Source organism: Chanos chanos, chromosome 8 (genome assembly GCF_902362185.1).
Source record: "Chanos chanos chromosome 8, fChaCha1.1, whole genome shotgun sequence".
NCBI classification, from domain to species: domain Eukaryota; kingdom Metazoa; phylum Chordata; class Actinopteri; order Gonorynchiformes; family Chanidae; genus Chanos; species Chanos chanos.
This window is the reverse complement of record NC_044502.1, coordinates 14,612,522-14,635,151: the sequence shown is the minus strand read 5'-3', so window position 1 is coordinate 14,635,151 and position 22,630 is coordinate 14,612,522. Positions and strand designations below refer to the sequence as shown.

At 41.8% G+C, this 22,630-nt stretch overlaps 2 protein-coding genes across 2 annotated transcripts in view; one reads left to right on the top strand and one right to left on the bottom strand.

The window, feature by feature from the left end:
* Positions 1-1,471: 1,471 nt before the first annotated feature.
* Positions 1,472-16,410, bottom strand: hoga1 (4-hydroxy-2-oxoglutarate aldolase 1). The gene is made up of 8 exons (XM_030781521.1): positions 16,136-16,410; positions 15,508-15,744; positions 7,530-7,658; positions 7,098-7,225; positions 6,003-6,137; positions 4,665-4,761; positions 3,240-3,373; positions 1,472-2,936 (listed from the first exon to the last, which is right to left on the bottom strand). The coding sequence occupies exons 2-8, from the start codon at positions 15,707-15,709 to the stop codon at positions 2,787-2,789; spliced, it is 975 nt and encodes a 324-aa protein (XP_030637381.1). The 5' UTR covers positions 15,710-15,744; positions 16,136-16,410; the 3' UTR covers positions 1,472-2,786.
* Positions 16,411-17,599: 1,189 nt separating this feature from the next.
* Positions 17,600-22,630, top strand: part of LOC115819325 (metal transporter CNNM1-like) — a 12,738-nt gene continuing 7,707 nt past the window's right edge. Inside the window, exons 1-2 of the mRNA XM_030782887.1 lie at positions 17,600-17,603; positions 17,778-19,202. Of these exons, the coding sequence (XP_030638747.1) occupies positions 17,600-17,603; positions 17,778-19,202 (1,429 nt within the window). The remainder of the gene's footprint in view (positions 17,604-17,777; positions 19,203-22,630) is intronic.

The window sequence follows — 22,630 nt, the reverse complement described above, 5'->3', positions numbered from 1 at the left end:
ATTAGATTATGTTTTTTCTGCTGATGCCGTTGCTTTGGAACATAACATCAAAAGGTAAAAAAGAAAAAAAATGCACCTGGATGTTTTGTATTCTGTTCGCCTTTGCTTATTATTTCTCAGAATTGTGTGAAAGTCAGTTGTCTCACCCACACTCTCCTATGGCAAAACCACCTCGAAGGTGTGTAGACGCTGGACTTTAACCTGTCTGCCTGCCAGGTTGCCATGGTGACTGTTTGGAGTTCCCTTAATTTGTATAATCTCACAATCCCAAGTGCTGCTGCAGTTTACCCTCGTTCCCTAACCACAGGGCCCCGTTGCCATGGCAAAAATATTTCAATATTCTCTGCCATTCTTCTCTGTGTTTCTTTTTTTTTCTTCTCTCTCTCTCTCTTACCTGACAGGTCTAAGGGTTTCAGTTCGACACTGTGGTCTTTGTTCAGTGGTGATATATACGTGGTTATGGTAACATTACAACGTTACAGAAATATTTTTGTTTTGTCAGATTTTATGTCAGCGTACAGCCTGACTGTGCAGTGGGACAGGTGATTGTGTATTTGTAACCTGTTTTCGTTTTGGTTTTTGTAGGGGGTTTTTTTAATTGTTGTTCTCCGATGTGAACATATGAAAGCTTCTGAAGGTATTTCACATGCTAATGACACTGTGAACAACTGTGGCCAAAATAAACTTGAATACTAATTAAACTTGTCTTATTTAATGCTTCGAAAATGGAGCCAAATAACTGCCCGGATTTTTAGCTAATAATAATCAGCCAATGTTATCATAGCTCTCATAACACTACTTAATGCAGAGGCACGTAACATTATTATTTAATTTCGTTATTATTTTAATAGGCTGCGTTTTTATGCTTCAAAGACAAACACAATAACTTGTCTTGAAACTCGAAATAAAGAAGCGAAAAAGGAACAGAGGTTAGTCGTACAGTAAATGGAGTGAAAGACAATTGTGGAATGGGAACTGTGACAGTTAAATCGTCTAAACTGGATACATCAAATCCTAGAAATGTATCCTTTTATCTGTCTTTCCTCCTCTGTTCTTCTCTTCTCCTTGTTACTCAATGATTCAGTGACTGTTCACATTTGATTGGCAGGCCCCTCACTCTCTGCTCAGAAGGATGGCTTGTGAAGGAAGGAAGGAAGGAAGGAGAGAAGAGGCAGAGGAGTGTGGTGGAGGGGTGGAAAAGACTGAAAGGAAAAAAAAGATGGGGGGGAGGGGGAAAATACATGGGTATCTCCTGAGCATGCTCATTTGATCCTACAGCATCAGTGGGAGAGAGGGACAGGCCTCTACATGCTACACTACACAGAGAGGTCACCGCACTGCCTGGGGTGGGCTACCCTCGCACGTGGAGAGGGAGGGGCTGGGGGGTGGGGGGTGGGGGGGGTCCTGAGTGGTGGTGTGTGTGTGAGACAGAGAGAGGGATAGAGAGAAGAAGAAGAAAAAAATATGAGAAAGAGAGAGCTAACAGGAAGATTTTTAGATTAGGGCTTAAGAAGTGATAGAAGAAGATCTAGGAACAGACAAAGAGGGAGGTGGGTAGAATGGCGCAGGATGCGAGTGACAAGAGAGAGACAGAAGAAAAGACAGAGAGTGACAGGTCTCTTGTTTGTCTTTTTCTCTTTGCCTTCGTTTTAGCGGCATTCTAACTCGGTGCTTACTCCATCACATCTTCTAGTTTCGCAGAATTCCCTCCATCCACAGTTGTGTCCAGTGGAATCACATGCCAGGGTTTTCAGTCTTCTCTAATAGAGATCATAGGATCTACCCCCCCCTGGGAGGATACCACTCAAACCTGGGGTTTTCAGTGGGTTACAGCGCCCCCCTGTGGCCAACCGAGCAATTCACCGCTAAACAAACAACACATGGCTTCAAATATTAAAAGAGCAAGTCAAGATAAGGAAACATCTGCTGCTTAGGTAACGGTGCACACCAACGCTGAGGTCCCGTGTTTGAACCTCACTGTTAGTACCGGCCAGCTTGGGCGTGGCTAAAAGCGTAACGGGCCACGCTGTGGGCGGGTCAGCCAGACGGGGTACGCTCCGTGTCGCTGCACTTCAGCGAGTCTGAGCTGAGCCTCAGTGGGGCGTCTGTACTGCAGCAGGTGAATCCAGAGAAATAGCAAGGTCCTCCACACCCTCTACGTTCCTATGGAGACTGCCTGGACTCTGACAGGCAGAAAGACACAGTGGCTGAGATGGCATGTGTCAGTGAATTACGCATGCACAGGTGCTCGACCTTCCCAGAGTGGCGCAGTGGTCATGCCACGACGGGGATGGCAAAACAGAGTGCGGGGAATAGTAGGGCATGTAAAACGGATAGGCGAAGACATGAAAATTTTAGTCATTCCAGTCCTTTTTAAGGGAAAAAAAAATAGTTCACATCATTTCATATTCAAGGCGGCGTGTACCGCATCCAAAACAAATCCGCGCAGATTTTTATTGTAACAATATCCAGAAGAAAACAATTACACCCACTTGCTTTAGCGTGCTAAACTAAAAAAGCGGATGTTGTTAAGAATGAAATCCTGCCTCCATATTTCCCTTTACTCTACTTGTCTGACTAGATGTTCAACTAAACAACATCATGTGAAAACTGCATTGCTCAAAAACTGATAGAAACTGTCAAATTATACATAACACTTCTGTTATCTGTGATTTAAAAAAAAATATGCCATGATACCCTATTAGCAGTTTATACATGGCTACTATGTTCATTATGTATGTATGTGTGTGTTTTGGAATCATTATAAGCCACGCCCCTCGTCGTCTTCATAGCCAGCCATTGGACGTGAAGTCTTGACGCACTTGCTGTGACTCTGCCTCAGAGAGAGGCTGCAGGGGAGAGCGACACACACCTCCATGGTAACCAAACCACTCCATCGCAGCCTTCAAGGCGGGCACCCCAAACTTCCTTGTCACCTAGCAACAAAAACAAGAGGAGAATTCACATTATTAGAGCATAATACAAAGGCACTGCAACCGAGCTATGATTTCTCTAACGCAGTGCGAATCATATTTAATCATTAATTTACCGATTTTCCTTTACCCCATGTTCCTTTCATATCAGCCAAAAAAATTGTAGTACCCTCACCTTGTCAATATGAAACTTTCCTCTAGGTATATAACATATATATAATGTATAGAGTGTGCGTGTGTGTGTGTGTGTGTAAGATGTGAGTGCATTAAAGTGGGGCGTGTGACTCTCGGTAGCCTGTGTCTCACCGCTGTGTTTGGCTCTATGAGGCGATGCTGTAGCTCTCTTGCTTCATCCCAACGTCCTGACACACACAGTCTCTCCAGCTCACACACCTGCTGACCCAGCACGTTCGCCAGGGCACACACACCCCCTACTGCCCCTAGGGCGCGCGCACACACACACACACACACACACACACACACACACGCAGAAACAGGAAGGTCAGAGTAGAAACACACATATCACTGATAAAACATACACTCGCCCATTCTCTCTTTCTCGGGGAAAAAACCCCCACACATTCATTGTGACTACAATTCACATACACACATACCCTGCAGTCTATGGAGCACATTGCCACATTAACTCTGTTAGTAGCCCATAATATCAGTACACAAGGAAAATATGTTACACGCAGTGTAAATACAGCATGTATGTATGTATGTATGCAGGAGAACCACTGTTATGTGCACAGTTGTCGTGTATGTTCATAGTTATTACAGATATTTAATGTAAAGCAGTTCCTTTATATGCATTCTTGCACTCTGCATTTGATTGACAGTTTGTGCGCTGCTTTCTAATTTGCTGCCTTGTGCCTGACAACCTGGAGACGCTGTGCAGGTTTTGTGACTGAAGGTCCACACGTGTCACTCCTTTATTTCTTTGGATTTTGATTGACAGCCATTTAAACCACAGCCCTCCACATCTTGCTTGATTGACAGTCCTAAACCAACTCCTCATACATGAACTGCGGCAGTGTGACTGACAAGTTTCCCAGCCCAATCCTCTCATTGCTGTGTTATAACTGACATACGCCACTACCTCCCATCTCGCCTCACCGTCCTACAAGTCCCTCCCACATAAGCGACTGCCCTATGATTGACGTTGTTTAAACCACTCCCTGCTCTCTTGATCTCTCATTCTATCAAGTGATGTAGCAGAGGGCAGGTCTTTCAAAAAGCTGAGCATTTTAGCAGAGGCCGCTGGGAACGACATCAAAAAGCTAAGATGATCAAGCAGTCAAAGGGACTCAAGTGTATTCTCAGCTCCACCCTACTGCAGATACTGCCAGCTTCAGTGCCGCATAACTAACCATCCAGCCCAAAAAAAAAAAAAAACCCAGAGGAAAAAAAAAAATCAAATTATTATTCTAACGCATCTGTTCATCAATCCAGATGATGTACAATCACACACGAGCACCTACAGCTCTGGGCAGAGACTGTTTAAGATACAATAGATCTAATTTGTCTAATTCAGCTGGATCTGTGCTACTGTGCAAAGTGTGAATGAGTCGAATGTGTCAGCAGAACAGACCTAAACTGTCAAAAAACTGCGTTATTTTAGAGATAATGGTGTTCGTAAAGGGGAGTAAAGCACCAGGAGAGAGAAAGAGAGAGAGAGAGAGGGAGAGAGAGAGAGAGAGACAGAAAGAGGGACAGAGAGATTCTTACCCACTGAATATGCAGCCAAGAGAAAACCAGCAGATCCAGCAAGAACCTGGAAATCCTGTGATCTGGTTTTGTGAACAATCAGACCTATTCTAGTGATCTAAACAGATTGATGAGTGTGTGAGAGAGAGGGAAGATAAAATGAAGGAAAGATGAATTATTAAAATATTATGTCAGGAGAGGAGGAATATACAAGTGAGCTGACAGTTCTTTTTATCTATGACTGTCACAATTTGAAAACTACACCTGGAACCAACACTACCTGAGACAAACCTGCATCTTACTCATTTACATTGATCTCAGGCAATTCCTTACACATGCATGCATGTATTTCATTTCCTTGGTATAAAAAAATGTTATAGATTCATATGACAGCTCCAGCAGTTCAAGTTTTAATGCTTATAAAGGCTTTTAAAATTGGAATTTGAGAGAGAGAGAGAGAGAGAGAGAGAGAGAGAGAAGAGAGGACAAAAAAAATCTGCATCATCAGTTTTTTTTTTTTTCGTTGGATATTTCTGTTCCTGTCCCAGGGGTGCGTGAGAGGAACTGAGTGTAAAACACACTACCTGATACTAAACACCCTCTCCTCAGTCATACCGCTGTCAGCTTTCACTCACTTTAATGAGAGAGAGGGAGATATTGCAACATTCTCAACAAGAAGGAGAAAATGAAAGGAGTGGTACTGAAACCCCTTGTGGAAAAAAAAAACCCACTGACTTCAAACAGTGCAGGATAGGAACGACTCATCAAATATTCATCCCTTGCTGTTTTGTTTTCCCTTGTATTCTCCCTCTCTCTCTCTCTCTCTCTCTCTCTCTCTCTTTCTCCCACTTGCTCTCTTTCTCTCTTGTATGAGTGTGAAAGTGTTTGATGAATAATGTGTTTCACACAGGCGGAATTAAAAAAACAAATTACATTAATATGATAAAAGCAGACGCAATGCACGAGTGAAGTTAAGAATTTCACTCACACTGAGAATTTACTCAGTGTGCACGGAAGTGTGTGTGTGTGCATGTGTGTGCATGCGTGCGTGCGCGTGCATGTGTGAGTGTGTGTGTGTGTGAGCGTGTGTGTGTGTGTGTGTACGTAATACAGTAATATGTAGATAGATAACTGAATTAATGAGCAAAGGTAAATAATAAAACAAATGAAGCGAGAGAGATAAAAAAAAAATAAACAGATAAACAGTTCATAATTTTTTTATAGGAAAAATTTAGATGAACCTGTGAATGATTAATTAGATGAACAGATGCAGGAGAAAAGAAAACCATATTATAGAGTCAACGACTCTAGAGACAACAGCTGACTGTCTGATTGAGTGAGAGTGCGTGCGTGTCTTACATCTCCACCACTGTCTTTCAGACCCACTATATTCGGGTGCTGGGACAGGCGGACCACTGCGTCCACTGGGAGGTCCAAACCCGTGTTGGCTGGGACACTATACAGAACCACTGGTACAGGACTGGAGTCTGCCAACTGAAGCAGAGACAGACAGACAGAGAGAGAAAGACGGACAAAAAGAATAAGAAAAAGAAAAAGAAAAGAAAAAAGGAAAAAAAAAGAAAAAGAGAGAGAAAGGCAGTATTTGTCTGTTGTTCAGATCGAACTACGCAGGGCATAGTTTGTATCATTTGCTGTGCTCCAGCGGGTCTCCTCTCGTTACCATCATCAGCCGAATGTTTTACTTATAAACAGTCGTTTAAAAACTGATGTGCTGAAGCGAAAACTGAGCACAGGAGTGAGAAGTCACCGTTTTATCCAAATATCCACCTGTCAGTTTTTAAATGAAACTTTCTATCTCTTCATGTGTCTTTCTACCATCACCCCTCCCCCCTCTCAGCACAAGCTGATGAGTCATGTTACTAATTAGATCCCTGACAGGGGGGTACTCAGAGAAGAACTCAGTAATGAGAGACCGCTGGCGTCTAACGCCTGGCGCAAAGCATGTCAGGCTAGCATTTATTTAGATAGAACCCAGCATTTCTGTTGGTGTAATATAAACAGACAAGCCCAGTCACTTGGACCATGTCTCCAAACACAACTCATTAACTGCATTGAAATACCTGAATCCGAGAGCATGTAATATCTTGGGTTTGTATCTCTCAGACCCCGTTTGGTAAATGGGAGACTGTACGTGTGTGTGCTTTTGTAATGTTTTTATATAAATACAACTTATCTTTTCTTGTCGTACATTTTTGATGACTCAAATGCTTCATGTCATTCATACGCTTGAAAAAAAAACAAAAAAAAAACAGTTAACTGGCTCCCCCTCATTGCAGATCTGGGCCTTTCCATTACGATGACTCATTGTTTTTTACCTCACGGCAGCGTGTGAGTATATATGAGTGCGTATGTGTGCGCATGCATGTGCATATTAGCGCCTATCTGGGTCATGTCACGGTAACCATGACGACCCTTGACCTGCCCACTGCTGACCTGGGTGTAATGCTGGATCAGTGCTCTGCTGTCCATCCTACCGCGGTAAAAACAGGGCGTGACCACCAAAACAGCGTCCGCGCCCGCTTTTGCCATAGCCTCAGTCATCTGCACTGTAGCTCTGGTGGCTAGATAGAGAGAGAGAGAGAGAGAGAGAGAGAGAGAGAGAGAGGGGGGAAAATAGAGTGAGAGAAAGAGCCAAAGGGCAAGAGGAAAGCAAATACAGTACTGAATACCACTAAACATATGTAACTGGGTAAAGGGTGCAAGCTAGGAAATGTCATTTAATACCAAATAACCAATTAACATGAAGAAATACACATATATATATAGTCACACCCCCCCCCACACACACACACAAACTCACACACACTCATATACTCACACACACACTCACGCACACGCACACATACACACTTCTGAATATCTTACACTCGCAGCCAGATCCTGCCATCAGCAGCATGTTTGTGGGCAGAGCCTGTCTGACGCGTTTCACCACCTCCACACGCTCCTCTGAGCTCAGGTATGGGTACTCCCCATTTGACCCCTGCACCACCAGACCTGACCGCAAAAATATACATTAACCACGTGTGACAGGGTCATAAACCACTGCACCACCAGACCCGACCGCCAAAATATACATTAACCATGTGTGACATGTCATAAACCACTGATCCTCCAGCCAAGCGCTGTGACAACAGGCACCTTAGTGTCAAAATCATTACATACCTACAGGACAAAGTCATTATAAGATTATTGAAAATGTACCTTTATACATTCAACTAAAAATGAACATATTTTAGTATGCAAGTTTAATAATCTCATGTATTTTCCGCATACATTTTCATTACTGCAACGCACCCTAACTCATTACTGTGGTCATCTGATATGTTTTCTTTTTTTTTTTAACATCTAATACTTAAATAAGTAGCAGTTTGAAGTATATACGATAAAATATTTATCACAGAAAAAAACATGGTGTCAGATCACACTCTTCTCATTTTTGCAGTATCACTTTGTAGTCCTTCTGAAAGAAAACAGTTTTTTTAAATGAATATTTCATACAAGATGGTGCACGATGCATTCCCTCTTTTTTTTTTTTGATGCGCTTAAAATCAAACGCATCGCTTCAGAGGAGCTGCTGACAACACTACTGGGTCTCATTTCCAGAAGCTATCGAACAAACGTGACAGTAACAATTTTGATATTTGATTTTTGAGCAATATTACAGTATTAGTGTGGATCCTGTGACACAGTAACTCATTTTTCTGGAGCCGTAATGACTACACGATTAGTCTTCTCATCACTGCCAATTTTCCATGTTCCAATAAGTTCTAATGAGTCATGTGTTTTCTCCAGTGGATTTTTAAATATCCGATTAGTTGTTAAATTCAGCGTAAAATTGTTGTGCTTCGTGCTAGTTCGGTTCTCAAATGTTTTCATTCAGCACAGTTTGCGGAAAACCCGTCGCTCTGTGTGCCATTCTGCTGTATCTGTATGATAAAACCGAAATGATGGAACAGGTGAAGCTAAAACGGAGCTTCCACCTACTGCAGCCATTGTTATACACATGCGCGCCCCCTGTGTTTCAAAGGATGTGGTTAATGTTGACTTAGGTGTCACATATTTCGTTATTTAGACATTTAGTGAAGCGAATGTAAACAGAACAAATCATTTCTCCGAGAGAAATGTTATCAGAGGGCATCAAAACCTCAGGTGCAAATACAGCCTAAGTGAAAATTTGGCAATTACTAAAACACACATCTCAAATCATACTTGGATGAACATATATCAAATGTCTAATGTTACTCTCTCTCTTTTTTTTTCAGTTTGTTGAAAGATTAGCTGGGTGTTTTATACTATTGTTGCAAGTTAATATCAAAGTCCTCAGAAAATTCTAACTGTCAAAACTACACATGAATCAGGCTTGCAGTTCTTAGGAGGTGGCCAGGCTGAAATGTGTCAGACTCTGAATTTGGCAGACATCATTGTTAACTGAAGACTAGATCTATTATAGACCAGTCAAATCCCAGGAAACCAGCCATAAGCTGAAAAAATCAAACCGAGCAAGACACCTGTCATGAGAATGAAAATAGAGACCTTATCGGCACTAGGGAAAGTCAGTCGCAAAACGGTTCCTCGGCTTTCTGGTACGGTCCCCCTAGAAGTGTACCAATTTAAAAAAAAAAAAAAGCAGAGGGGCTCTGTGGGCTGTCAAAAACAGCCTTTATGAAAGAAGAAAAAAAAAGAACGCTTAAAGGGGACGACACACGTTTGGTGCTTGGTCCCAAATCAATGAAAACACTTGGCTTCCCGTCAGTGCTTCAGCACGTAATTAACCTGAATTTTACTGAGTTGATTAAGAGAGTTTTTGGACTGATGAATGTTTGAACACAAATTTGAGGGGAAAAAAAGATGACTCTGAAAAAATGTTCATTATCTAAAACATAGAATTTTTTTAATCATATCTTTTCGTGTGAAAACATAATTTCAAGCATTTGAGAATGAATTCAACTATAATAATGTTCATTATCAAAATATACACTTTCATTTTCACAGTCCTCCTTTTCATTACCAAAACAACATCATTTCACAATTATTTCACTCATCGCCTATTTAATTGAACTTTTAATTGTTTTAAATGAATCAGTTAATTATCAGTCAGAGTAGATGACAGAACATTTCTGCAAAGATAATTATTGGATCTTGCTGTGTAGTCTGGTGATAACAGAAATCTGTTAACAAGAAATATTTTAATTTGGGTTTAGAGTAAATTTTTCTTCAGCTTAGACTCCTTCTATTATGGGGCTGTTAAAAACCTTCTTTTCTGCTCTCTGGTGCCTTTGCTTTACTTCATTTAATGTTGTTGCAGTAATGAGAAATTTTAAATGGTTGCTGTATAAAATATTTCATGTAATACATGAGAATAAAATTAAATGAACAGTTAGGGAATGCAACATGTATTACATGAAAACTGAATTAAATTAACAGCTATCATTCACTACAGATATTTACATTTCTGCTCAAAAAGGATTTTAAAAAGTTTTTAAAAAGTCTTTTTTCAAAAAAAAAAAAAATTGCAGAGTTGGCCTGGGTGAACTTAACATTTCATGCTTATTACTCCATTAACTATCATCAGATACGTCATATATCATACACTATATATCAGCATATAACAGGCTGCTCACTCGCTACCTAGAAAGAAGAGTTTTGTTTCTGAGATATTAACAAAGAAGGTGTAGCTCCTCAAGCAATCAAATTTCTTTCTAAATGTGGTGGACATTGCAGTGTTCTAAAGGCTCCACCAGGTGGGGCACCAACCCACTTTTACGTCTTTTAGGATCAATGATACCCTGCTCTCATCTGGTGCATTAGCTGGACTTCACAACTAGAGCTGTAACAGCTAGAGCTGTTTATTGCCTGCTGTGAGGATTAAGTCAGGGGGTGCCGTTTTCTTTGTTGTAGGCATCTAAAGCTCTTTGAGACTTCAATTAGTAATATTGGGCTCTAAATAAATTTGAACTTAATTATCTCTTTCATTCAAATTTTAAAAAATATTTATTTATTTATCTATTATTTTTCAAACAAATTAAAGCTCTGAATGAAATCCTAGGATACATCTATTAGCTATTTCAGTGTTATGTGACCTAGATAATATAATTAACGCTCATTGGCCGACTAAGGGGGCAGGTGAAGGGGATGGGGTGACTGCCAAATGCTTTGATAAGATTTTGAATTTACCTCTCAAACCCTGCTTACGTTCAAGACACATTGTATGGCCGCTAACAAATCTTTTCTGCATTTTTGCAAGGGGCAAATAAATGTAGCTAGCATTTTGATGCAATCTCATCTGTACTGTCCCTTTAGGTTAGGTTAAATTATGTTAGGTTAACTGTATCTGATAGTAAAGTAAATTGTTGCCAATGATGACACAAAAAAGTTTAAAATACTCATTCCCATTGTTACAAACGTATATCTATTCCATCCATCTAAGTTTTCAGTTTTAGCAACCTCCCCCCCCCCCTCCCCCCTCATAGTCATGACATCCCACTACGGTGTGTGAGGTAGGTAATACAGCAAACTTTCTTTGAAGTTGTAAAGATTGAGTTTTACGCATGATGCATTACTAAACACTAAGGTATGTACATCACAAGTGCTTTTACAGATAGCTGTATCACATTTTTTAGCCTAGATGCCTAGCTAAGGAGCTAGCTAACTAAACAGGTACTTTGCTTAGCTGGTTCTATGCTAACCTGTGGACTCAAGTTGGAAACCAAGTAGGAGTGTAAAAATCCTCCCCTTAGGGAATTATTTTAGGATAATTTGCACAAAATGCCCATAGGACTTTAAAGTTTGGTGTGAATTGCTTTTTTCAGTTCACTTAAGAGTGGGGTTAGCATTGGGCTACCCTATGATTACAGAATGCCAAGGAGAGAAAGAAGAAAACTGAAGCACATACAAAAAGAGCTGAAAAATGCTATGAGAGGCAGCTTTTCTTTGAAAGGTTGGGTCCAAAGCTGCAATGGTGAGGGAGGAGATAAGGATAACGGTATTCTTGTAAGTCCTCTCACTGCTAGCTATGTACTGGCTTGTCTCGCAGAGCCATAGTTTGGATTATCACTGTGACTCTGGTGCATGTATTAGTAACACAGTCAAGAATGCTCATTTTGGACAAAAAATGTGACTTAAATATTGAAATTGACCAACCATAGACCTTTTTTGCATGACACTGAGGGGGGTCAATTCCAGTCAAGATACGTGGATAAAGACAGCATACACAATGACAGTGGAGATGTCAGAGAGCCAAGAGATGCAAGGCAGATAGGGGATAATGAAGATGATATCAGAGAGAGAAATAATGATGATGATGATGAAAATGATGAAAATGTTCAGGATAGAAAGGATGCTGATGATGCTTGAGAGAGGAATGATGAAGATGAAGATGATGATGGTCATGGAGATGTTAAGGAAAGCAAGGATGAAAATCATAATAGGGAGAGAAATGATTCAAAGGACACAGCAACAAATAACAAAAATACTGCTCTTCTGTCATCATTAAAATTTCCCACTGATCCAATTCATGTTCAAAAGCACAGCATAGACCACCACTCTGAGAGATCTGTTGAGCTCTGCTGCTCTATCTAACCTTGTCAACCAGCTGTAAGTTATCCAAAGACAGAGGGGGGTTCATTCCACAGGTAGTGGTATCAAGGTAATCCCTGGCTAGAATATTCCGCAGAAAGTAATTCTGTTTTGTTTTAGTTGCCAACTTTTCTTGAGACAGGAAAAGTATGAGAATAAAATAACTTGGAGAACAGTGGGAGGTAAGAATTGGAAAAAAGGCACAGAAAAAATTAAGGAACATAAGCAGAAGCACATATGGTGAGCATGGTAAGCTGGAGCAACTTCAGACAAAGACCACTGGAAGAAGCTTTCAGGAGGCCGAGCCAAAGAAGAACTGGAGTGACAACGAAACAGGGAAATAATGACGAGGCTAGTCGACATCACACTGTATCTTGCACGGGAAGATGGGGCATTCAGGGGGCATGATGAAAGTAGTACATCTTTGAACGAAGGAAATTTCCTTGAACTTGTTCAACTAAATACTCAATATGACCCCACCGTCAAAATGACATCAATCACTTCCAGACTCAACAGAAAAAAAACACAGACGTTGCTGTTGTCCTTTAAGACACAGAATGACATAATCAAGGCCCTTGCCACCTATGAAAGAAGAGTCAGTCTCAAAGAAATGGATGAGTCAAAAATATTCTCCATTCTCTTGGATGACACAACTGATGAATCCCATGTCGAACAAGTGTCCTTTGTTGTTTGCTTCATCCATTAGATGGAGATCAAGGAGACATTTTTACAAGTTTGTGATGTGACCAGAACAGCAGGAAAAGAACTGGAGAATGTTGTAATGACACTCCTTGATGAAAACGGACTGAAACTGGAAGACATCGAGGGCCAAGGCCATGTTGGAGCCGCAAATACGAGCTACAAGGGCCTGAAGTCACAAATTCACAGCCATAATGAGAAAGCCTTATACGTGCACTGCCATGCCCACTGTCTCAACCTGGTCTTAGTGGAGAGTGCCAAATCAAGTCTGCATTTTGTTCAGGTTTTTCAATTTAGTTCGAGTCGTTACACTTTTGTAGCCAGATCTCCAAAATGCCATGCTGCTTTTGTGAAAATGCAACGGTCCATGTATGCTGACCAAAGAGTCTGTGAACTGAAAAGGCTGTCTGACACACGGAGGCCGTGCAGAGAAGATGCTCTGAGATCCCTGAACAAGGCTCTTTCTGCCATGGTGAAGCTGCTTAAGAACAACACTGATAGTGATCCATAAGACCGCAGTAGGTGATGCCCGGATGCTCTTGTGTAGCATGGATTTTCAATTTATTCTATGCATGGAGATTGCAACACCTGTCTTCAATGAGACTGCCATCGCATCTGCTTCACTTCAGAGAAAAGACCTTGATTTGTTAGCATCATGCACCATTATGGAGGGAGTCATACAAAGAGTGAAAGCAATGAGGAAGGATGAAGAGTTCAAGGGTTTTTTTTTCAAAAGCAAAAGGGCAGAGGCAGCAGGCATTGAGGTTCCAGATGAAATACCTGGACAAGCCAGACGCAGCAAGGTACCTTAAAGGTACAAGTATTGCTCCCAGTCTGCTACAGAGGACTACCAAGTCCAAGACTTGGAGGAGCACTACCAGGGAAAGGTGTTCTTTACCTTTCTTGATATACTCTCCCAGGAGCTACACCAGAGGTTCAAGGGGAAGGATGACACGCCAGTTGGGTCAATCCTAATACGTTTTCATTCCCTTACCATCTCAAGTCACTGGAAGGGCATGACAAATCGGAGAGTTGCCCTATCTGTCAGAGATGTGTGCCAAATGCATGGATGTCCTCAGAAGTTTTTATTTCTTTCTTTCAAACAAACAGTGCTATCATTTAATTGTTGAAAAAAAGTTTTTTAATATCAACTTTTTAATCAGGTAACATAAAGCAATAGGTCACATTTATTAGCCACACAAAAGCTTCTATTTTTGTCACACTAAGTAAGCCTGCATGTCTTTCAGCCCCTTACTTCTTTGTTTCCGAGGATCTGCTAGCTAGGCCTTATGGGTAGCACTGCCAGATAGGAAATGTTAAAGTATTAGAGGCTTAAAATTATTGTATTTTGAGGAAAATGATCGTATGCGAGCCTAGAGAACAAATGGTTGACTAATGGTTAACGACAGCCGTGCTTGTGAGTCTCATTCATCATCACAACAAGCATAATTGGCTGGAAAGACGTCACATGAGAAGAGATGTGTAAACACGACGTAGGATCCATATTTTACTATCCTGATCGTGTCGGGAAATGAATTAAAATGAGACTAGAAGACTGATTACAACTACTAATACTAAATGTCACAAAATGATCAAATTATCGTACATTGTGGAACTTTTGGCATTATTGATCGTACATCAAACAGAGGGCAAAATTATCGTACATCTGGCAACACTATGGGATACGGGAATGGTATATCCACTGTATGACAGAACGACCGAGAACATGAGTTAAGTCTTTCGGTGTCTTCAAGTAGAGTTGTCTACTGCACTGAACCGTTGAAATGTTTTCGAACTCGAGTTTTCGAACTCGGGTTTTTGAACTTGAGCTGTCCGATTTCGAACCCGTGCTTTCGAACTCAGGTTTTCGAGTCGAGACACTACTGTGGTTTATCGAAATTCAGAGCCTTTTGTTTACAAAACAGATTAAAAATAATTACTTCACTGGGGTAGATGTAAAACACTTCTCAACTTAGTAAGATAATTAGTCTGTTTTCTGAAGAGGCGGCCGTTATTGCGACCTATTTCTTGCTCTTTGTTGATTGTTATTACCCTGTTACTAGTGATACCAAAGGTTTCCGACAGATTGCATGCAGTTGACTGGAGGTAGCTGAATTAGAAAGAGGAAAAGAACGACTAAAAAGCAAACAAACGAAAAAAAAAAAAAACCCCACTCAATTTTACTGGTGAGCCGGTACGAGCGACTCACTAAAAAGAGTTGTTCAAAAAGAACGACTCGTTCGCGAACTGCACACTATAGGTACGGGTGCACGCGGGCACTGGAAACGTGTTTGAAGTATACAAACAAAAGTGTGACCATGCTTTGACCCATCTCATTAAAAAATGCTTTAACCGTGGTTCAACAAAGACGCTCACGTCAAAAAAAATCGCAGTCAAACAATTATGAAAGAATTGTTAAAGGCCTAACAACTTCGAACTGAGTCTTACCAGCCGTAAAGAGAACAATAGGTCAAACAATACAACATATTTACACAGTTAAAACTAATATTGAATTATTTAAGATCTACTCTGACGAATGAGTCAATACGGCGGAGATGTAACCTATTACCTCTGAAGGGTATCTTGCTATACTTCTGTAGGTTTTCCTCCAGTTTTTGATAATCGACATCTTCTCCGTGTGTAAACGGTGTGACAATGGGTGGATAAATCCCGCTAATATCCAGCCTCTGACTAGCGCTCCGGGTGTTGGATCTCCATACTGTACAAATCGCTGTTTTGCATACCCGACCGAAAGTGCCAGCTGAAAACATCTTACACTTGCGGTCAGTTGTTCAGTTTGCAGAACCTGTGCAATGGTAAAAATGCAGCAATGAGAGTTCATTTGGCAAAGGGTAAATGTTGTCTCTTCTAGTTAATATGCAACAGAAGTTCAAAAAGTATTGACAGAGTCAGCCTGGGTCATAGGGCCAGAAGATAAAACGAACAGGGATATGCAGGACTAAAATGATCATTTAAGTAAAGCAACATTATTCTTCAACAAGGCAACGAATACTATACTGTTCATTATTACTGGTAATTACGTATATTTAGTAGCACGCTAACTCTAGCGCACTGAACGCATACTAAGTAAGCGCTAACGGGAAAATAGACTACAGAAAATTACATTTCTCATATATCCTAGTCTTTGCAACAGGTGTGAAAAGATACTCTATATTAATCTTTAACTCAAGACTCACTCCTTCTGTGAATTATAAATAGCAACTGTTGCATAGTTAGCACGCGCTGAAGGCCGGTGAGGATTTGTTGTGGCAGAAGTTGTGTAGTTTCAAAGATATGTCACTCTGAGTAATCGTAGTTATGTCGTGGAATTCAGCAGGCTGAAAGTCGCTGTATAGTCTCCTGTCTGTTTATGAAGAAAATATTGCACAGCAACAAGGACAACACTGGAATACAATAGTGCTCTTAATGTTGAACATAACTCTGCACTGAACTACATTGTACCATTAATGAAGGTAAGTTGAAAGTAAAAGCACTCGCCTTCCTATCCCAGTTTGTCTCCTAGATCCGCCCACTGACCCAAGGGATCATCAGTAAATTCGTGTAGTCATTGTAGCACATCTAGGAATACATAACCACATAGAGAGAAAGCGTAGGTGTATGTAAAGGGATAGAGATTACAGTCAGTCTTCGTATCAGACAGGTTTACTATCATGCACACTGCTGCTGTAGTAGGCTACCGATTTGTACCGAGAGGAAAACAGCCATGAAGCAAATTCAATCCTTTACTGCCATCCAGTGGATAGTTTTAGGTAACACATCTTATGTATGACCATTGCGTTAACATTTCAGCAAAATGTGCGAACATGACATCCAAGTTTGATACATTCTGCTTAAATAGGACCCATTATCACACGAGGAATGATTATACGTGAACTGTTACATTTCAAAAATTAAACAGTATGAATGATTAAATACTACATGTTTATATAAAACGGAGGTGGCATTAATTACACTGATGTATCCGACAAGTCACATAGGAATTTCAATGCAATTGCCTCATGGTTAAAATTAGGTATTTATGTTATCTGTTAACTTCGAACAACAAGCCTGTGAGGGAAGTGTGAGGACTTGCGTGCGTGGCTGCTTTGTAACTTCACGAATTTAACTTTAGATGTATTAACGCAAAAAATGCAAGTAATTCCGTTGTCACATGTGTAAAGACAACACCAAAACTCGTTATGTCATCGTTTTCTACAATCCGTCCACGGATTTACCAGCTGAGCCAAATATTCTCCCAAGTTCCCAGACAAACAGGGACATATCAGTGTCGTTTCCCTTCGTCTGTTTATCTGCGTGTCGCATTCTTTACCACAGAGCATCTCACAAAAACGTTTTATTGATGAGCAAGAGAACAAATGATTTCGTCTTACAAATTACTCGCAAGGAATAAAAGAGAATGTAAGCGATTTGTCAAAAATACATCTGCTCTTAAATTGTTTGATAATGGATGATTACAGCTCTTGGAACAGTTTTATTTTATCAGATGCCGACTGTTCCTAATCTCCGAGAGAGGTAAATTGTTGGACATTTCCTGTGTTCTATTTTTGGAGCGCCGTGAGAATGGTTGGCTGTCATCTGCTACGGCGGTATTGCATCACTGCTGGTTGAGTTTGCAACCCCCCTCCTCCTCTCTCATAAAAATGGGTAGCTCTTACCTCTCTGCTGGCCGCACTGTACAGGAAAGATACAGTGCCGGCTGCAGGAAAGGCTCTTACTGGCTGTCTCCTCGTTTTGGGGATACGGGAGGAGGGAAAACAGTGTGAAGCTCGAGAGCGCCACGTGACCGCCCATCACAAGCGTGCCATTGCATCTCCTCAGTCAGCATCATGGCTGCGGATGCTGCAGCAGCGCGGCACCCGATCCGCAGTGGTCCAGTCTTTTCCTTGTCCCACCTGCTCCTCCTGGTCGTTTACCTCCCCGCGTCCGTCCTCGGTTTGTTGGGTTTTCGGCCAGAAGACACGGGCGGAGAGCTGTCCGTAGAGGACGGGGTGCTGAAAGCCACCGAGGGAACTCGTTTCATGCTGCGAGTTTACTACGCGACGAGTCAGCAGAGACTTAACAGGACGGCAGGCGGGGGCAGAGCCAATGCAGCGCCATGGATCGCCTTCATCGAAGAACCCAGTCCGGGCCGGGAGGGACAGGTCCATCCCAAACGGAACATGTGCATGGACAAGAATGCCCGGACCTCGGACATTGAAGTTTTGGGTTCATTCAAATCAGCTTCCAGTCAGAACTCGGTCTTGGTGGAGCTACTGGCCAAAGACCTGCGGAGAGGTGAGAAAATTAAGTATTACTCTATGTGTGCCTTTGACGGTTCCAAATGGGAGCACTACAGGACTAGAGATTTTTGGGTGGCTGTGGCGGAGAGGTCGTCAGAACTCGACCTCTGGCTTCAGGTCCTGGTGTCGGTTCTCCTTTTGGCGCTCTCTGCGCTTTTCAGCGGACTAAACCTCAGCCTTCTGGCATTGGACCCTGTCGAGCTCCAAGTTCTGCAAAACAGCGGCACTGACAAGGAGCAGAAGTACGCGCGTCGAATTGAGTCTGTCAGGAAGCACGGAAACTACGTGCTGTGCACCTTACTTTTGGGCAACGCACTGATCAACGCGTCTCTGGCTGTTTGGATGTGTCAGATTCTCGGCATGACCTGGCTGTCAACTGCCGTCTGTGCGTTTGGCATATTCTTCATCGGAGAAATTCTTCCTCACTCGGTGGCGTCCCGTCACGGCTTGGCGATAGCCTCTAAGACTATATGGTTGACTCGTTTACTTATGATTTTGTCTTTTCCAATCTCGTATCCGATCAGCAAGTTATTGGACATCATTCTGCACCAAGAGATCAGTAACTTTTACACGCGGGAAAAGTTGCTGGAGATGCTGCGTGTGACAGATCCGTACCATGACTTAGTGAAAGAAGAACTTAATATTATCCAAGGCGCGCTGGAACTTCGGACCAAGACCGTGGAAGACGTGTTGACGCCTTTGACAGATTGTTTTATGTTGTCATCAGACGCACTGCTGGATTTCAGTACTATGTCTGAGATCATGCAAAGCGGTTACACGCGCATCCCTGTGTATGAGAACGACCGTTCTAACATTGTGGACATCCTGTTCGTTAAGGACTTGGCTTTCGTGGATCCGGACGACTGTACGCCACTCAAAACTATCACTCAGTTTTACAGACACCCAATGCACTGCGTCTTCAATGACACCAAACTTGACGCCATGCTCGAGGAGTTCAAAAAAGGTAAATGACAACTGTATTAAATGCGATAGTGATACACAGTGTGAGTTATTATAGTTCTGGTCAACACTAGACTGCGCGCACCTGTGTGTGTGTGTGTGTGGGGGGGGGGGGTAATCTCGGTTTTGCTGAGAGAATGCCTTACTTCATGGTTTGCAAAAACTGGCTGAGTGGCACTTGGATCATATGTCTATGTGTAGTAACCATGCCCTAGAATGTGAAACCAGTTCGTAGTACTTCATTTTAACCTTTCAACTTAATTAACAAACATATCTAGGATAAACGTTTTAAGAGTGGATGACAGTGGAAATGAAACAGTCTACATTTCATTGACATATTGAAATGATTCTTCCTGGCCTTGTGAACCAGTTTTACAATTTTGATTTACAAGATACTCTCAACCAGAAAGCACTCTCACCCGGACAGATTTATAACAAATGGTGATACCTGTAAACACAAGATAACTGAATGTTGTTAAGACATCTGATAGATACGGCAACTGAATGCCATGCAAAGTGCTCTCCCATGCAAACACAGAGGAAATACTCTTCTGTTTAGAGAGGCTAAACTACTGTGGAGGCATACTGAATAGGAATAACCCGGTGAGTGTGGCCATGTGGCCAGTATTTAAATAAATTACACCAGAGGAATATAGAGTCAGCAGTAATGAAAGACACAGAATGGATGCCATGTCAGTTTGAATGATGAGGGATTTCAGATTGCGTTATAATCCGACCACAGCCTCAGGAATTATAGTTGTATCTGGATGACAGAGAGTTTTGGTAACAGGCAGAGAAAAGAAAAGGTACAGAGGGCAGTGGTATAATGTGTCTGTTTGTTTGTGTGTGTGTGTGTGTGCGTGTGTGTGTGTGGGAGAGAGAGAGAGAAAGATACTTGCCAGTGTGTGACAGTGTAAAACTACATCAAGATACAAAACAAGATATGTATCAAGAAGATGTGTTCTCTTGCTCTGGACTCTTGTAAACACACACACACACACACACGTACACGCACACTGATTTTTCTCAGTTCCACACACTGGTCCCAAGGGGTAAATGAGAGAGCATAAAATATTTACAACCTGGTCTCTTTCCTGCCCTCTTCAGTATTACACTCCAAGTAGACTGTGTGTGTGTGTGTGTGTGTGTGTGTGTGTGTGTGTGTGGACACTTAAATCTTTCCTACAATCACACAGTCCCCAGTACAGTCAGTTCTGGTGCATTGCAGTGAATACAGACATAATCACAAACATAATTACAGGAAACTAATACAGCTGAATATCCAGAGGGTGTTTGTGGTGCAGCTGCATTTAGTTTGATTTATTTGATGCTGAGCAAAGCCACCTTAAAGCCAGGTTATTATTTATGCCCATAAAAAAACTCCTAAAGCTCCTTCAGCCTGGGTCAGCAGTTGCTTTGCTGTAATAAAACAGAGTGTCTGATGTGATAAAAGTGCATAATATAAAGGCTCTTTGAACTGTAATTTTTATTTATGCTTTATTCATCCAGGTGAATCCCAGTGAAATTAAAAAATGTCAATGACCTCATTGTATAAACATGGATTAATTACAGCACAAAGCTGTAAACACAACGGCAGCCTAAATCCTGTTTCATTCATTCAGCTGTAGCAGGATAGAATCCTGAGAAAGACTTGCTTTTCCCCTCTCTCTCTCTCTCTCTCACCTCTCTCTCTCTCTCTCTCCCTCTGTGAGTGTGTGTGTGTGTGTGTGTGTGTGCACGTGCAGTTGATGCCAGTCTTTCTCCTGGCACACTGAGAAGAATGCGAGCTGGCAGTTTTGAGGAAAAGAAGGAGGGGGAGGGAGGGAGGGAGCCGAATGAATGAGGAATGGGCTGAAAGAGATGAGGCACAGAGAGGGAGAGAGAGATGAGTGCTGAAAACACGTGTGAAAGGAAGAATAACTGGGTGTGTGCAAAGAAAGAGAGAAAGCTATCTGAACAGATACAGACATTATCTGGGTTTTGCGTGCAGACATGACAACCCCAGGGAGACAGAGGCTACCCAGACTAAGCTGTGTGTGTGTGTGTGTGTGTGTGTGTGTGTGTGTGTGTGTGTGTGTGTGTGAGGGAGAAAGAGAGAGAGAAAAAGAGAGTTACATAAGAGGTGGGTGATGTAATGTCATGCCATACATGTGCCCTGTGTGTGTGTGTTTGTGTGTTCTTAAAATTTGCCCACAGACTCCGATTAGTCTTCTCTTTACCAGCATCCTCAGTTAGTTCAGAGGTGACATCACATTGTTCCAAAACAGTGGTCTAAGATTAGACTTCCCCTCACTACCACTGATCTAAAACAGAAAGTCTTCATCACAGTTTACACAGTGACCTGGCTACAGCCACAGTCTGTCAAAACAAAAGTCCCCCCACAAATCAGGTTTATCAGGCTTAAGCTTTAAACCTCCAGATACCCTCACTGACTGAGAATACACACTGTAGGAACTCTGTTGACAGTGGTGAGACTCAAAAAGAAAGACTCATAGATTTCTTCTGGACATTTTTCAGACCCAGGGTTTTAAATGCTCCTTTGCAAGTGTATCTGTTGTGAGAAAAAAAAAAGAATTGTGAATAAGTATAAAATTGAATTGAACTGAACTGAATTCTAGGAGCTGTAGTGTACAATCCACCCTCCGATGACTGAGTATGTAGTTTCTCAGTGCTTTGACCTTATGACCTCATCGTCATGGGAGCAGAGGACAGAAGAAACGGATTTGATCTCAGGGGGCAGCATGATGAGGTCATGCCTGCTCTGATTTACACTGAATAACCCTTACAGATGGGGTGTGTGTGTGTGTGTGTGTGTGTGTGTGTGTGTGTGTGTGTGAGTGTGTGCGTGAAAGACAATGTCGTCAGTGTCATCCTGAGCTTTTTTAGATAAGTCTGTGTGTATCCTGCGTGTAAGGTGTTTTAGCCCTGCAGATGGTCAGATATGCTGACAGTCATACACAAAAGACCTTCAGTACTCCAACACTACCACATGTCCACAAACACACACACACACACACCCCTTATGACACACACATACACACGCTGTGTCACTGCTTTGTCACTGTGGAGACACATACACACACACACACAGACACACTTTACAGACATGTGTGGAGTTTTAAAGATTACCTCATGTTTAATGACAATGACAGTGAAACAGTTGTAATCAGAGTCCTATCAACAGACTGTTAGACTTCAGACTAACAAAGCTTTATCCTCTAATGACTGTTTATATAAGAGGCCTGTTTCTCAGTGCTGTCAGTGTGCGTGCACACACACACACACACACACACGTATAAATTCATTTCCCCTGTGGGAAGGATGGCATCAATAGCACCAATGACATTTTTTTTCCAAAACAAACAGATTTTGTCATCTGTTACTCTAATTTGTGTGCTATTTGTGGTAAGCTTTCCCAACAAGGCTGACATC

Coding starts and splice junctions, on each gene's coding strand:
- hoga1 (XM_030781521.1), bottom strand. CDS start 15,709: ATGTTTTCAGCTGGCACTTTCGGTCGGGTATGCAAAACAGCGATTTGT. Junction 7,659..15,507: donor TAGCAAGATACCCTTCAGAG/GTAATAGGTTAC, acceptor TTTTGCGGTCAG/GTCTGGTGGTGCAGGGGTCA. Junction 2,937..3,239: donor TCATAGAGCCAAACACAGCG/GTGAGACACAGG, acceptor TTTTGTTGCTAG/GTGACAAGGAAGTTTGGGGT.